This window comes from Urocampus carinirostris, chromosome 2, assembly GCF_059441175.1.
Source record: "Urocampus carinirostris isolate Australia breed hairy pipefish chromosome 2, RoL_Ucar_1.0, whole genome shotgun sequence".
NCBI classification, from domain to species: Eukaryota; Metazoa; Chordata; class Actinopteri; order Syngnathiformes; family Syngnathidae; genus Urocampus; species Urocampus carinirostris.
This window is the reverse complement of record NC_142350.1, coordinates 53,800,829-53,816,582: the sequence shown is the minus strand read 5'-3', so window position 1 is coordinate 53,816,582 and position 15,754 is coordinate 53,800,829. Positions and strand designations below refer to the sequence as shown.

At 37.6% G+C, this 15,754-nt stretch overlaps 1 protein-coding gene across 3 annotated transcripts; it reads left to right on the top strand.

The window, feature by feature from the left end:
* Nucleotides 1-2,934: 2,934 nt before the first annotated feature.
* On the top strand, nucleotides 2,935-11,600 carry LOC148372496 (uncharacterized). 3 transcript variants are annotated; one of them, XM_088328046.1, is made up of 9 exons: nucleotides 2,945-3,075; nucleotides 3,617-3,749; nucleotides 4,974-5,083; nucleotides 6,341-6,425; nucleotides 6,506-6,693; nucleotides 6,756-6,819; nucleotides 6,930-7,047; nucleotides 10,715-10,951; nucleotides 11,046-11,600. In XM_088328046.1, exons 3-9 carry the CDS (start codon nucleotides 5,000-5,002, stop codon nucleotides 11,101-11,103), a joined length of 834 nt encoding a protein of 277 aa, XP_088184172.1. In that variant the 5' UTR covers nucleotides 2,945-3,075; nucleotides 3,617-3,749; nucleotides 4,974-4,999; the 3' UTR covers nucleotides 11,104-11,600. The 3 variants fall into 3 exon arrangements, with proteins under 3 accessions (XP_088184171.1, XP_088184172.1, XP_088184173.1); XM_088328047.1 differs by having other exon boundaries at nucleotides 3,049-3,075; nucleotides 3,587-3,749; XM_088328045.1 differs by lacking the exon at nucleotides 3,617-3,749 and having other exon boundaries at nucleotides 2,935-3,075.
* Nucleotides 11,601-15,754: the final 4,154 nt, after the last annotated feature.

The window sequence follows — 15,754 nt, the reverse complement described above, 5'->3', positions numbered from 1 at the left end:
CATCTTAAGCTAACAGGGAGCCAACGCATGTTAGCTAAAAGCGGGGTAATGTGATCAAACTTTCTTGTCTTGGTTAAAAGTCTCGCTGCAGCATTTTGTACCAGCTGAAGGCGCTTGATTTTAGACTTCGGGAGACCGGAGAGTAGTGCATTACAGTAATCGAGACAGGAGGTAACAAACGTGTGTTAATTATACTCCCCGCATGGGACTGGGACCTTATTTTTACAAAATCCAACTCTAATTTGATATCTTCTTTCTGTAAATGTAACAGAATACAATTTGAAAAAAATCTATCCTCAATACGTAACACCTTTACATGTATTCTCTTATTCCCGAAGCCTGATGACGTTTGGTAATTAATTGGCAACAAACATAGTTTAAATATAATCATTGGCTTTAACTTTGATAAATAGTAGTTAAATAATAATTAATTTTGAGATTGCAACCAGTTCAGGGTGTCCCCTGCCCACTGCCCGATGATTGCTGGGATGGGCTCCAGCACCCCCGCGACCCTACTGAGGATAAGCGGTGTAGCTAATGAGATGAGATGAGATGAGATTGCAAGGAGAACAACAGACGACTGTACAGAACCCTCAAGATGTACAATTTCCTGTTCTAAAGGTCCTCCCCTAAATCCTTTCTTTCATTAAAACCTCCAACATGACAAAAAAGTGAATCAACTCTAAGGCAGGTGGAAATCTAAAAAAAATGAATGATTGGCAAACGGTGACAATGAGGCCAACAGTGATCACAAATAACGGCAACCCGTGCATTACAACCATACTTGTCGAAATTTCTCAATGATCATCAAAATAAACCGGCCCAGCAATTATAAGCATTATTTTTTGTAAGCGTTTACTAATCAGAAATAAACAACCATGGTATTATAAGCCTTCTTTGTTGCAAGCATTAAATGATTAAAAATTGAACTAGCCTCGCACTATAAACTTTTTCTGGAGTATGTCATTCTTCTTCTGGTGTTTCATTTTTCTTTTTCCGGCGGCTCACAAGAAAGAACACTTCTCACACTTGGAAATTCTCCCTTTTCCCTGCTTCACTCCCTTGTTAGATAGTAAGGAGAAGAAAGGGAATAGAAAAAAACCCTCAAAAAATGTGAAATATATTGTGATTCAAACCATGTGATAATTTATAAACGTACTATCAAATGATTGTTATTATTATCTCTCTCTCTCTCTCTAACCCAAGGAGGGGCTGCGCGCTAACCACCCAGCTGCCGTGCCACCATATACATATATATATATATATATACATATATATATATATATACGTATATACATATATATATATATATATATATATATATATATATATATATATACATATACGTATATATATATATATATATACATATATATATATATATATATATATATATACATATATATATATATATATATATATATATATATATATACATATACGTATATATATATATATATATATATATACATATATATACATATATATATATACATATATATATATATATATATATATATATATATATACATATATATATATATATATACATATATATATATATATACGTATATACATATATATATATATATATATATATATACGTATATATATATATATATATATATACATATATATACGTATATATATATATATATATATATATACATATATATATATATACGTATATATATATATATATATATATACATATATATACGTATATATATATATATATATATATATACATATATATACGTATATATATACATATATATACATATATATACGTATATATATATATATATATATATATATATATATATATATATATATATATATATATATATATATATATATATATATATACCCATATATATATATATATATATAATATTAACATCTATTATTTTATTTTTTTATAAAAGTTTGACTTTGTTCTAAAATAACATTCAATACATTGCGATAATTTTGGTTTGTACTCACTTATATGTACTTTGGCCATTTTTACTTTCACTTTCTATTTGATTTATTTATTAAATTAAATTTACTTAACTACCCTTACATTTGTAGATGTTTTTCTGACAATTTTTCTAAATGATATCTTAACGAAATGGCATGATAAGACGGTGTTTCCTGAAAGTTTTAAGTTCTTGGATGTCTTCTCTTTTTTAATGAAACTTGAAAATGTGCAGCACGAGAGTCGTATTGCTTCAAAAAGGCTTGCAGTTCAAGGAATAACTCTGTGGCTTAACCCCCGTTCCTGATAATTGATATATGAACATGCTTTGGTTTCGGTGAAACACAATACGAAATCAGAGTGTTAGTCCCCGGCGGCTTCCACAGACCCCCTTTATATTTTTTTTCATACACAATTAGGCCTTTGTAACCAAAACAACATTGAATTCTCTGCTGGTGACAAAAAAGACACTTGTGCCCTTTTCTAACACACTTTTGATGTTTTAGTGATCGTCACCCCCCTCCTAAATGAGTCAGCAGAGGTTTAGGACAATTTTAGCCCAACAACATATTCAATTTCGTCCTTTCTGCTGACAATAACACACTCGAACCTTAACTACCTGTTACCTGATCACAGAAACCAGGATGAAACTCATTGTTCTATTTCGCCGGAGTTTTTTTTTTTAACAATCATGATATTAGCAATTTGGGAAAGTCGGACTCGTCAGACCGCAGCACACCTTTCCTCTTTTTGTTCTTTCATTGTGGTGTTTCTGAGTGACACTGGTATGAAAAAATGTTCAGGTGATACATAGCCGGGGGTTTATTTTTATATATTTATTCAAGAGGCCTCTTCTTGTCTCACCGGGGAGAAGGACAGCAAGTCAGGGGCAGGCATTAATAGATAAGGCTAAGCGGACAAAATTAAACAAGCCACATGCAACTGGACTAGGCGACTAAGAGGATTAGGCGCGATTTACGTGGCCAGTGAGACATGTACCAACAGGTCAGCGTGCTCCACATTAGTTTCCGCCATTAATGGGGAAAAAAAGGAGAGACATCACCATGTTATGACCTCGTATTGGTTTCTTTGCGTCGACAGATTCTCAGGCGAAGGTTAGTGGCTTGCTTGTCACTTTACTTTTAATCAATTCATTTTGAGTTCTGAGTTATAACCCTCTGCATTGTTGTGGTCAGGCATTTTCAAAACATCTGGGTGAATCTCATAAATCATATGTCGAAAAACTGATTTGAGCTGTTTTTGCACTCAGTATTACCAATAGTAGTACTTTAGAAAATATATTTATCTTCAGTATTATTTAGTGGAACAATGTTATTAAGTTTATAAATATTCCATCAATGTTTTCCAGAGTTATAGAAAGAAAAATCTATTGTGTTATTGTAACATGTCAAATGCACAAAAAATTAAAAAGTGCAATCCTGATGGTCCAAGAACGGTTTCAACAGATACAAATAAAGTAATAACATTAATATGGGTAAAATCGAAGAAAAATATTAAGGAACTGCATTTTTAAAGCACTTGTCAAGTCACTAAAGACGCTTAACAATGTGCTTTACACGTACCACGCACACACCGATGGCAGCAAGGCAACTATGTAATTATCAGGGGCATTGAGGATTCGGTGTCTTGCCTAAGGACACTTCGACATATACCACGGAGGAACCGGGAATCGAATATGCGACCTCTTGATCCCAGGACAAGCGCTTTACCTCCTGAACTACCGCCGCTCATAACAAGAGAACAAGTGTTTTATTCTGCAACAATGAGGGTAATTATTGCTTGGTATTTTTCAATCCATTAGTTCTTGACTTGATATTTCTAAATAGTTTAGCTAACATACCAATTAACATCACTGCTTTATGATCCTTTATCTTTGGCCACATGATTAGAATCTAGCATTAAAGTATTCTTTGTAGAAGTAATCTATTTGCAATTTTCTCTTTAGTGGGTGCACATATGTACAATAGGTGATGCCATAGCTCATGCTCTCCACTCACTTTATATATATACTGTATATATATATATATATATATATATATATATATAGATGTTTGTTTGTTTGGATCCCTCAACCACAAGGATTATAGGGGCACTATTTCCTCAGGTGGGTCTTGGGCAGGTACAGCCTGATGGCGCCCACCCCATTCCAGGCCAATTTGTATATATACCGCATATAAAAAAGTTTACTTTTCAAAAACAAAATAAAACAGTTCACTCAGGTCATTAAAACTTCAATGTTTAATATTAGACCACTAGAAGGCACTGTGTTGCCTGGTACGAGCGAGTGCCAGTGATTCACATCACAGCGCAGCGGCAGGATGCTGGAAGAAGATGGCGCCAATCCAAGATCGGATTCCACAGTGAAAAAAAAATAAAAAAAATTCGACCAATGATTTTTTATGGAAACTACCCTTAGTAAAATAGTTAATATACTGTTGCCCAGTATTCAAATCAATTATTTTTTTTACTACATGAAAATTTCTTTGTACCACTAGGAGGCACTAAATATTACACACTGTCCCTTTAATGACGGACGGGATACTTAAGATATGCATCCGCTTAAACCTTGTAAAGATATTCAACCTTTTTCTGATTTTTTTTTGTGGTTACATCACATAAAAAAGTCAGAGAAAAACAAAAAGTACCTGAAATTTCAATTATTTCAAATTGGAACAATGTTGTCCTTTCCAAACAATTGTGCCTGTGCACATTTATTTTTAAAGCCAAACTGTGAAATAAAATTTTGGACTACCTTTGTGATTAATTATTTTGGATAAACAGCACAATTGATGTGTATGTGGCTGGAAAGATGGCTGGATAAATCCCTCCAAATGAAAGCTTTTTTTCCTCTGAGCACAGGCCGGTCCCCCAATGTCCTCACAAATTCCACCACAAGTGGAAAAACACTTGTTAAATGCATGGTGTTGATGCTTCACATAGTTAACTATCCATTAATGCATAAATATCTAATGTTTTTCTGTCCACTTCTCAGTCATAGCACAACCATGTGAGGAAAACATGCTCCCTCGTGATGGCAGCATGCTCTGGAGTGTCTTTTCCTGGACTATCAAGGGAATATTGTGCACCTGTAGGTTCCTTTGGGTGAGTTTCACATGTAACAGACAATATGCTGCATGATAATAAAATACATGGCACAAATATATGTGCAGAGCTTGTGAGCACCCAATAATTTCTCGAGGTTTATGTTTGCCACTAGATGGCGGCAGCAACCCTCACAAAACCAGGCCATAAGTGGCATTCCTTACCTTATTGAATACTCTACTGGGAGACATGTAATACGCATTGAAAACGCATTGAAAAAAATGAGAATGAAGAATAATTACTGTTTTTTTACTAGGGGTGTGTAAACAGAGTATGTACTTTATGTGATCTATAATGTTCACATAATGAAAATATTTAAGAAATCTATTGATGTAAAAATAACATTTTGCTTAGCAGTTGGTGAAACTGTAAGTCATTTATTCTGGCACTGCCCTATGGTCAAAAATATATGGGGTGAAATCTGTAACTTTATAGCTGATAATATTAACAATAGTTTCAGACTTTTTTGGAAGGATGTACTGCGGGGAATTTATGGATCTGCGATACATAAAACACAGTCTAAATAAACTTGTAGAGTATTAACTATTGGATCATCATCGTAACAGCGTCTCACACAGAGACAACCCAACAAAATATAAAATGCAGTTTTGAAATGTTAAATTCATTTTGCTAAGGCACAAAAAACAAACAAACAAAAAAACAAACAAACAAAAAAAAACGATCTGGCCCTATGTGAAAAAGTAATTGCCCGTTGAACTAAAAGCGGGTTGGGCCACCTTTGGCAGCGAAAACAGAAAATAAACGTTTACAACAGGGGTGTCAAAACTTTTCAGAAAGCCGGCTAGATTCGGTCAGCTGAAAATGTGTGAGGGCCGATTATTCAGCCTGGTATTTTTGAACAGTCCATAATAAATTCACCCTCTGTGAAAGGTTTGCAGTGCTTGGTAATCAGCGTTGCAATCTCGTTTTTGACTAGGAAGTATCCCATGGATGCCATTTTTGGCTAGTCTTTTTCTGGAGGGGAGTTATAAACACTGACCTCAAGGAGTTACGTCAACTGAGGCTAGCTAGGCCTGCAGTTCATTGGATGTTTTGCAAAGTTCTTTGTAACCTCCTGGACGAGCCTTGGCTGCACTCTTGAACTAATCTCAGTTGGTCGACAAAGTTTTGCCATTGTTCCTAGTTTTCTAGCCCTTTGTGGATAATGGCTCTGACAGTGGTTCCCCGGAGCTCTAGTGCCTTTAAATGGCTCCATCTATCTATCTAAAGTAACAACATTTGTTATTGATGTCACAGATTTGTCCATACAATGCTGTCAAGTTCCTACCAAGGGAAAAACAAATAATAGCAGAAAGGAGTTTTTCTCTAAAACAACCCACAAGTAAGGTCAAGAAAACCTGTTCTTTATCCCAAAAATATTTGAGACCAATCCCGAATCTCATAAATAAAATTGACCTCCAGGGTGTGAGAACAAGATGCCCGCTGTCACCATACCGGGCTCTCCGGACCGTACCACGGCACTCCAGAAGAGGCTGAGCAAAACCGAAGAGGACATCCTGTCACTCAGAACAAGGATAGCATTAGAGAGAGCATCGTGGGAGAGGAAGTTTGCAGAACTGCAAAGGAAACAGGAGACTCTTTGCAATCAGGTATGGATGCAAACAAGGAGAATGCCAGAGTATAGGGATCTAATCTCAGAATATGTGCATAGATCATTTTTGAAGCTGGAGCACTGACCATCGCTGACCAAAAAGTGGACAATGGGGACATATTCGGTGAGGACAAAAATCCAAATTTTAGTCCATATGTAGCAGAATGACAAAGAAAAATTACAGAGCCTGAGCCGACCACTCTAATCACCATTGTCTAAATCTTATCCAATTAGCGTTGCGTGAATCCAGACATCACGGCAGAGGGTCTGACGTTTCGTCGCGTGGAAGCCCGTTGTCCTTGTCGCCTGTGCCCAGCAACACATCAGCCTCATGTTGCTCAACTGTATCAAGGTAGAACTCATAAGGATTACATCTAGACACTATTTACCGGTACTTGAAAATGAAAACCAGTTGCGGTAGACCATTGAAGAACTTGTGTGTGTTTTTTCCCGTCTCATTGTGTTTAAGGTAAGAGCTGAAAAAAAGGTATAAGTAAATGAGTGCTGTCAAAGTTAAAGCATTGACTCAGCATTATCTTGTCAGCAATATAATTTTTTGTTCTTGCTTGTGGATCAAGTTTGAAGGCCCAACCCTGGGTGGAGTCAGACTAGGGGAGCTTTCGAGTAGTGGGTGTTCCCCAACGTTTTTTATTACATAAACCATATCATACAGAAAATTTATATAGTAAAGTATAATTTATGAATTTTCGTCCAAATTATTTGCCCTATCCTACAGGAATTTGAAGGAGGAAAAGCCTTTTCTCCTCCGTGTGTTTTAACCAACATCCAGGTTCAGAGACTAGATGAGTTAAAAAAAAAGCGTGGAAACTAAGTATTTCAGTTGAGGTTTTTATTATAATAAAAAAACATTAAAAAACGGTATATATTCTGGGTCTGTGAATACAGAACAACCTGTGTTCCTCACAAAAAGCCTCGACAAAATGGATGATTGGTGTTTCTATGTTCTATAGGAAATGAGTGTGGTTTGATAAAACGAAGGATTGGTGGTTCAGTGGAAAATTCCTCAAATCTCATAAAAGCTGGATTTTTCAGTCATTTAATTGATATCCAGAGACTCAAGGCCTCCACCACATCAAACCAATTTAGAAACTGTTTAAAAACTGAATGAATGAATATATTCAGACATAAAATGAACACTTTAAGAAGTATAGAAATAAAGATTTATTAAAATAATTATGTGATTATCAAAACGAATAAAAAGGTTTTAAAAGAAAGGGAAACTCATACACTCATGACTTTGCAGTGACATACCACAATATTCTAACAAAGTTCAAACCTGTACTAGCTAAGGTGTTTTATACTCAGCATTTTTGCAAACTATATGTGTTTTCTGTAAATCACACACTAACATTCTAATCATATAAGATTTTATCTCTTATGTTTACTTTCCACAATAATATAGTAGATTGAGTCTGATCAGAAGGCTTCTCCTGCTATTGCATTGCATGTAAACCAGTACAATCTGTTTCATATGGGGAGCAAACACCTACCCCCAAAACAGATTGCTTCTACAAGGAATACTTTAATGCTAAATTTTAATCCAGTACCAAAGATAAAGGATCATAAAGCATTTATGTTAGTTGGTGTGTTAGCTAAACTATTCAGGAATATAAAAATATAAAGTCAAGAACTAATAGATTGAAAAACAGCTTCTGCCAAGAGGCAATAATCACCTTCAATGCGGAATTCACCACGCTGTACTAGCTCAATACAGACCACTGGAAGCGGTGCCCCAACGATCCAGGTGGTTAAGGGCTCCGTGAACCGTGATAGTAATTACTTTTTTGTTGTTGTGTTAATCGCACATGCATTGCAAATGATCAACCTACACGTATGTTAGCATCTTGTACACATACAGACACATACAAACTAAGGTATCTAAAAGCATTTCAATAATTAATAAAGCCAAATTCCTTTTAAACTATAATCCATTGTATTTATCAAACAGTGGAACCTCGGTGTTCGACCATAATCCGTTCCAGAACCCTGTTCGAAAACCGATTTGTTCGATCACCGAAATCGTTTTTCCCATTAAAAGTAATGTAAAATCGTTCTAATCCGTTCCAACACCCTGAATGTTTACTTTGAACTTAAGCATGTAGCTAACCCAGGCTAATCGTACGTTCGCGTTAGCGTAATATTCAGTACGAAAGATTACACTAACATGAACGTGTAAAAATAAAAAAATCAGGTCTCCACAAAAAGTGGTGAGCTGTTAAAGAATAAAGAAAAAAAATATGAATAGGATTTCTTACCTTTGTGGTGGTCTGCAGAAGCCATTCTCTATTCCCTCAAAAGAAGGGAAACTCGCACACCTTCTTCATATTTTGCTATTATTTCTTTCTTAAATGCAATAGTTGTACGCACAACTCTTCTTTTTTCACCTGTAGCAACTTTGCTGCTTGCACCGACCTTCTTCGGAGGCATAATTAGGGGCTGAAACACTCCGTTCACCGATATTAAAAGCGAAAGCGAAAAGAAGTGCGCGCGCACGTCATAACAGTTCTTTACGAGGGGCGGGGGCAATCTACACGATCTACACCCGTACGCCGCTCAGCATTGCACCCTAGCGTACCGGCGTTCGAACTCCGATTTTTTTTGAACGAAAAGCGAAGCAAGAATTTCTCGAAATTTTTGGTCGAGAACCGATTTGTTCGAACTGAGAGGCGTTCGAAAACCGAGGTTCCACTGTATTGTTCTCTAGTTCTGCCATACTTAACATATTGTGCAGAAGTCTGGGGCAATAATGACAAAAGTTCACTACAGCCCCTTTTTATCCTCCAAAAACGTGCAATTACAACCTTACACAGGGAAGGATATCGGGATCATACTAATATTTTATTACTGCAGTCCAAATTATTAAAATTGGATGATTTAGATTTTTTCACTTAACAACTGCTATTTAAGGTTAACAAAAACATGGTGCCAGAAAACCTAAAAAAATTATTTATTCGGAAAGGGAGAAATTATAATTTGAGGGGCTGTAGTAAATTCAAAATCCCAAAGGTGAGAACCACCAGGAAAAGTATGTGTGTGTGTGTGTGTGTGTGTGTGTGTAGAGTCAAACTTTGGAACAATTTACAAGACAAGATGATACAATGTCCAACTATTCACGTGTTCAAATATAAATACAAAAAAAACATTTCTGGCGGAATACAGAGATGAAGAAAACGGGGTATGAGTGAATCTAGAGATTGGAATTTTTGCTTTTATAACTACAGTTAACCTTGTTGTTATTGTTACTTTTATTATTTTATAACTGTTATTATTGCTCGTGTTGTTATTATCATTGGTGTCACAATGATATTTAGTGACTAGTGGCATTATTACGTTAATAGATGGGTAATACGATGATTAGTGTATATATGTGACTATTGTTATTATTATAGTTATTGATATCTGACCTATGTATTATGTATATCCGCGAGATTTTGTTATATTTAGACACAAAAGAGGAGCTGTAAAATGTAATTAATAAGGAAGATAAAGGGTTAGGGAAAATAACCGTCTGCTTCTTACTATCCCTTTTTGAACATGTTATGTTAACATTATTTTTGTTGTTGAGTCATTGTTTTTGTCCTGTTTTTATTTTACAATGTTCGTAATAAAGTTTTCATTCATTCATTCATTCATTCTTGTAGGATTTTCAAATGCCCGTAACATTTGGATTAAATTGTCTCAATAGTAATTTATAACAACATAGTGGATCATTATATGCATTGAGATTAGACACATAACTCCTGGCTAAACACGAAATAAAATCTCTAGATAGGAAAATATTTACGGCGTATGGCTTATAGACTGGTGCAAGTTGCAATAATAGTGGAATGAAAAGTAGTGCAATACCATTTAGCAGCGACAAACATTTCCAAACAGGTCACATGATACATAGTCATATAATATAAATTGTGATTTATATTTTAGAGGGCAGGGAAAGCATATCCTCTTAAGCCCATTTGCGTTATCACCTGAAAATCACCTTCGCTGTTTATTTCCAGTCTTCCATCGGGGCACTCTTTGGGGCCTCACCGGGTTTTTGTGCCCCATTCCCCCTTGGACCTGCACCTCGGCCACCGAGTCCGGTTCATGTTGCCGTCCGGCCAAATCAGCACCGGCACCATCCGTTTTATGGGTCACCTGCAGGGGGAGTCTGAGTTCCACCTGGGAGTAGAACTGCAGACGCCAGATCACGGCATGCGGGATGGCCATCACAAACGACGCTGTTACTTTGACTGGTGAGCTCCATATGAAGCTTAGATTAAGTAAAGCACAGAACAAGTGTCAAAGATCATTAATAAAAAATTGTATTTTTCTCTTGGTTGTGTGCAGCAAACCTGGCTATGGTGCCTTCGTACCTTTTCATAAGCTACTGATGGCCTGGGAATGACAACCAGGGAATCTGGAATGCAAACGCAGCAAGAAGTACCGTATTTTCCAGATCGTAAAGCACATAGTATTATAATGTCCACCCCCTAAAAATAGTCTTTAGACATATATTTAAAATACATAAGGCGCACTGTACTATAAGGCGCTTGAAATCAAGACTACAGAAAGAGCTTCCGTGTGTACGGATCCATATTAATGCATTGATGCAATGCGATAATATTTGTAGCTGACGAAATTTGCAAAACATGGGAATTGAACCCAACTAGTGGTGGAGGGAGCGCGAATACAAAACCACCAGTGGTACAGATGACTTAAGAAATGGCATTAGAGCTCATCATGTTATCACACTATTGTAACCCCGTGCCACAACACTGATTTGCAGAGTGCATTTTGATAGGTTAAAAAGTCTCTCCAGGTCTTCACCTGTGCGTCAATAACCACGAAAAAGGGCTGGTATAGTATTTTGTTTCTGTTTATTTCCATTCTCTAACATTCATTGGTAAAGAAGTGGAGGAACAGTTTAACGGTTAAACCTAACCCATCAGAATGCACTTGTAGAATGTAGTGAAACCAAACGTTGGGAAGCAGGAACAAAGGCAAGGTGCTCAAAAATGTTATCCTCAATAAAGTACCGGATAAATGGTCAAAAACAAAAATAAAAACCAGAAAACAAAACCAAACCACGCAATTCACGGTGTCTGAGTGTCTCATGACAAAAAGTTACCAGACACCAGGGCAGACAACTCTGAAAAGTCAGTAGGTACCTGTATTTAATCATCTTCATTCGTGGATTGTTTGCCTTGTGTCGTCTGCTACAAGCCAGGTGAACTCCTCTTTCCACAATTCCTTTTAATGCATGTTTACGTTTGGTACCGTCATAAATTTTGTTAGCTTCTTCTGAATATTTCTTCTGGGCTGAGGTTTTGGCTTGATTCCTAACCACTCATCCATTTTTCTTGTGCTCTCTGCGCGTCTACTTTGGAACATGATATGCAAATGCACGACCTTATAAAGACCGGGAAAGTCCGGAAGCAACAAGTTATTCGATGCGGGCTTCCGATTTGCTGCCGAGTATGCAAATTGCCAAACAAACCGAAATTCCGAAATTTCTAAACCGAACGAAGATTTCGAAATCGGAACAGAGCAAATGTTTCATTTGAAAAGTTTCATTTTTCTTGAAAAACTTGTCGGCCACCCGGGCGGAGACGTTTTGTAAGTTGTACGCCCGACGTAAAAGATGCACCCCCGGGCTTCCGGGCAGACGCTATTTTACACACTGCAAATCTGGATGGAACTGGAAAAAGGTGATTGTGATATTGATGTTAGAAATTGGATGATGACCCGATAATGGACCCTGTCCTAAATGCCCTTTTGAAGGCTTTGGGTATTTAGGGAACCCATTAGGCGCCCGCTGGTGAAAGAGGGCGCACCAGATCCTAACAGCTCTATGCAAATCAGTGTTACTGGCACCATGAGTAAAACTAGTGTGATGAAAAGATAAGGTCTTAGGGCACAGCAGGCGACCCGATTGATTCCGGCCTGCCAGACAACACTCAGAGAAGCGCAAGAGAAAAACAAGCTGCTGGTTGAAATATGTCAACTTGGTGTTGCCAAAGCCAGGTGCCTCTCACAAAGACACTGGACTTGTATTTATTTATTTATTTATTTAATCTCTCTCTCTCTCTCTCTCTCTCTCTCTCTCTCTCTCTCTCTCTCTCTCTCTCTCTCTCTCTCTCTCTCTCTCTCTCTCTCTCTCTCTCTCTCTCTCTCTCTCTCTCTCTCTCTCTCTCTCTCTCTCTCTCTCTCTCTCTCTCTCTGTCATTTAACCTCTTTTGCTCTAACTTCCTTTTTTCCTTTTCTCTCTTTTCTCTTTCTCTCTTCATACCCTTAGTGCTTTCCTTTCTCTTTTCTCTCCTTCTGTCTTTCTATTTCTCTTTGGATTTCTTTCTTCCTCTCCCTTTTTCCCCCTCTCTCACGACTTTTTATCTTTTGTTTCTCACACTCTCTCCCTCTCTCTCTTTTTCTTTCTTTGTGCCTCCCTCTTTCCTTTTCCCTCCCTCTTTCTCTTATTTCTTTATCTCTTTTCCTTTCTCTTTAATCTACTAGTCCGGCCCCCGACAGAATGTTTGTTCTATCGTGTGCCCCCTGAGTTAAAAGGAGTTTGAAATCCCTTAGGGCTTGTCACATTTTTACCACCGGTGGTCTAGTAGTAAAGTGTCAGCACTCTTACCATCATTACTTGAGTTCGATCCCCGTTGTATGAAATGTTTTAAAATGTATGTTCCTGTGACGTTTCTCGAGTTGATCAATTTTTGCACAAAAATAGCTCAAATACTGAATTACTGAAAAACGTATTATGATAAGGCATACCTATAATTACTGTATGCATTTCCATTCTTACCTGCCGTATCCTGTGTTATGTAGGGCACACTTTCAATTTCTGGCTTAATAGGGGCTTTTAGGTGCACCTTATAGTCCGGAAAATACGGTAGTGGAAGATGCTGTGCGAGAAAAGGGGGACAACCTGCAAGACACGGACATGTTCAAAGCCGCGAGCCAATAACTTTAAAAACCGGTTGGAGTCGAATGCAAAACAGTCAGACAGTTCTTACTCAGCAGACAAGCAATTAACCCCCACCCAGAAAAAAATCCCCAATTAGTTTGGATGACGTCCCATTCATTTTGAAATGAGGAATAGTCAGGCTTTCCTGCTGATTGCTCACTGTGTACTGTGTACCTTTATGGCCCAAGGCAAATTTTGTTAAAACCATATTAAAGAACACATTTGTTTTGTTTTTGTTTTTAAACTAGGGTGTATAATATAGCTAAATTGAGAATATAAATTTCCTTTAGTGTCTTGGCAAGAAAACGTTGTGGTGGCCTTGTAAATAATATGAGTAAGCTATTTTGTCATATTTCTTATTTTATTTTATCCGATTATTAGCTTTTTTTCGTTTTCACATACGGTCAACCTCTGGGATACGGCAAACACACCTTATGACGATTTCACTATACTGTTTGGGATTATCAGGAAATATGAAAAAGGCACTCAAATCGCTACCCTTGCTGAATTCAGTTGGACTTAACCAATCTACAATTGGGACCTTTATTAAAAATACGGCGGCCATTCAAGCAAGTAAATCTCTTAAAGAATGACAATCCTTGCAACTGGAAGTTTTGAAAACTGTTTAATTTAAATCCGCTGTCACTCCCCCTGCATCCACCCACTACTCCACTTGACCAGCTAAAGTCACGACACACTAAAGCCCATTCAAATGTATTTTTTCCTCTGCATGTATATTTATTTTGTTATTTATTCAAATACACATACGTATTAATAATAGATATTATATCTATATATTTTTTTTTTACATTTTTTAATCCGGGTAACAGAGGGTTAGGAACACATTAACTACGTATTACAATAGTTTTCTATTCCCTGCTTTTGGCAATTTCACTTTGTAATCCTCACCCCAGAACGTATTAATGTCATATCCCGGGGGTCTAACATTGAAATAAGAGAAACACAACCTGTATTGAGCAAAATAATCTTCTAGTTCAGATTCTCAGATTCAGATTCAGATCTACTTTATTGTCATTCTAGTACACGTGTATACAGAACGAAATGTCGATACATCTGACCCGCACAGTTTCCTTGAATGTACAGATATAAATAAAATGTTGTATTGAGTTGTAGTATTGAGTGCTAATAATATACTAAATAATTATGGCTATGTATAGTATTTTACAGTAGCGCAAATAGTGCAAGAGGAGTAGCCAACCAGATGTGCAAAATGGGCAGTCAGGTAAACAGAACAATAACACTGTAACAATAACGCTGTAAGTACAATAGTGCAGAGAAACAGATGTGCAAGGAGTGGCTAGCTATAAAGAACTGCCAGTAGTGCAAAAAGTCAAACAGAACCCACAGATGTACAGATTCGCAGCAGTTTAGATTTACTATGTGTTTGAGTGACCATTTAACAGTCTAATGGCCAGGGGGACAAGACTATTGTGGAACCTGGTGGTCCTGCACCGCACACTGCAGTACCTCTTCCCAGAGGCTAGCAGAGTGAACAGTCCATGATGGGGGTGAGAGGGATCCCTGATAATGTTCTTAGCTTGGGATAGGCAGCGCTTCTGGCCAATGTCCATAATGGAGGGAAGAGAAGTCCCGATGATTTTCTCTGCTGTCCTCGTCACCCTCCTCACACTACTCCAGTCGGTAGCGCTGCAGCCTCCACACCACACAGAGATACAGCTGGTCAGAATACTCTCTATGGTGCCCCTGTATAATGTGATGAGGGAGGGTGGGGGCAGGCGGGCTCTCCTCATCCTCCGCAGGAAGTACAGGCGCTGCTGTGCCCTCTTAACCAGTGATGCAGTGTTCACGGACCAGGTGAGTTTGTTTGTGATGTGCACCCCTAGGAACTTGATGCTGCTGACAACCTCCACAGCCTTGTTGTTGATGAAAAGTGGGGCATGGTTGGGCTGGTTTTTTTCTGAAGTCGACAATGATCTCTTTAGTTTTGTCAACATTCAGGACCAGGCTGTTGTCCCTGCACCAGCCCACCAACTGCTCCACCTCCTCTCTGTAGGCCAGGTCGTTGTCGTCCCTGATGAGGCCCACCACTGTTGTGTCGTCCGCAAAC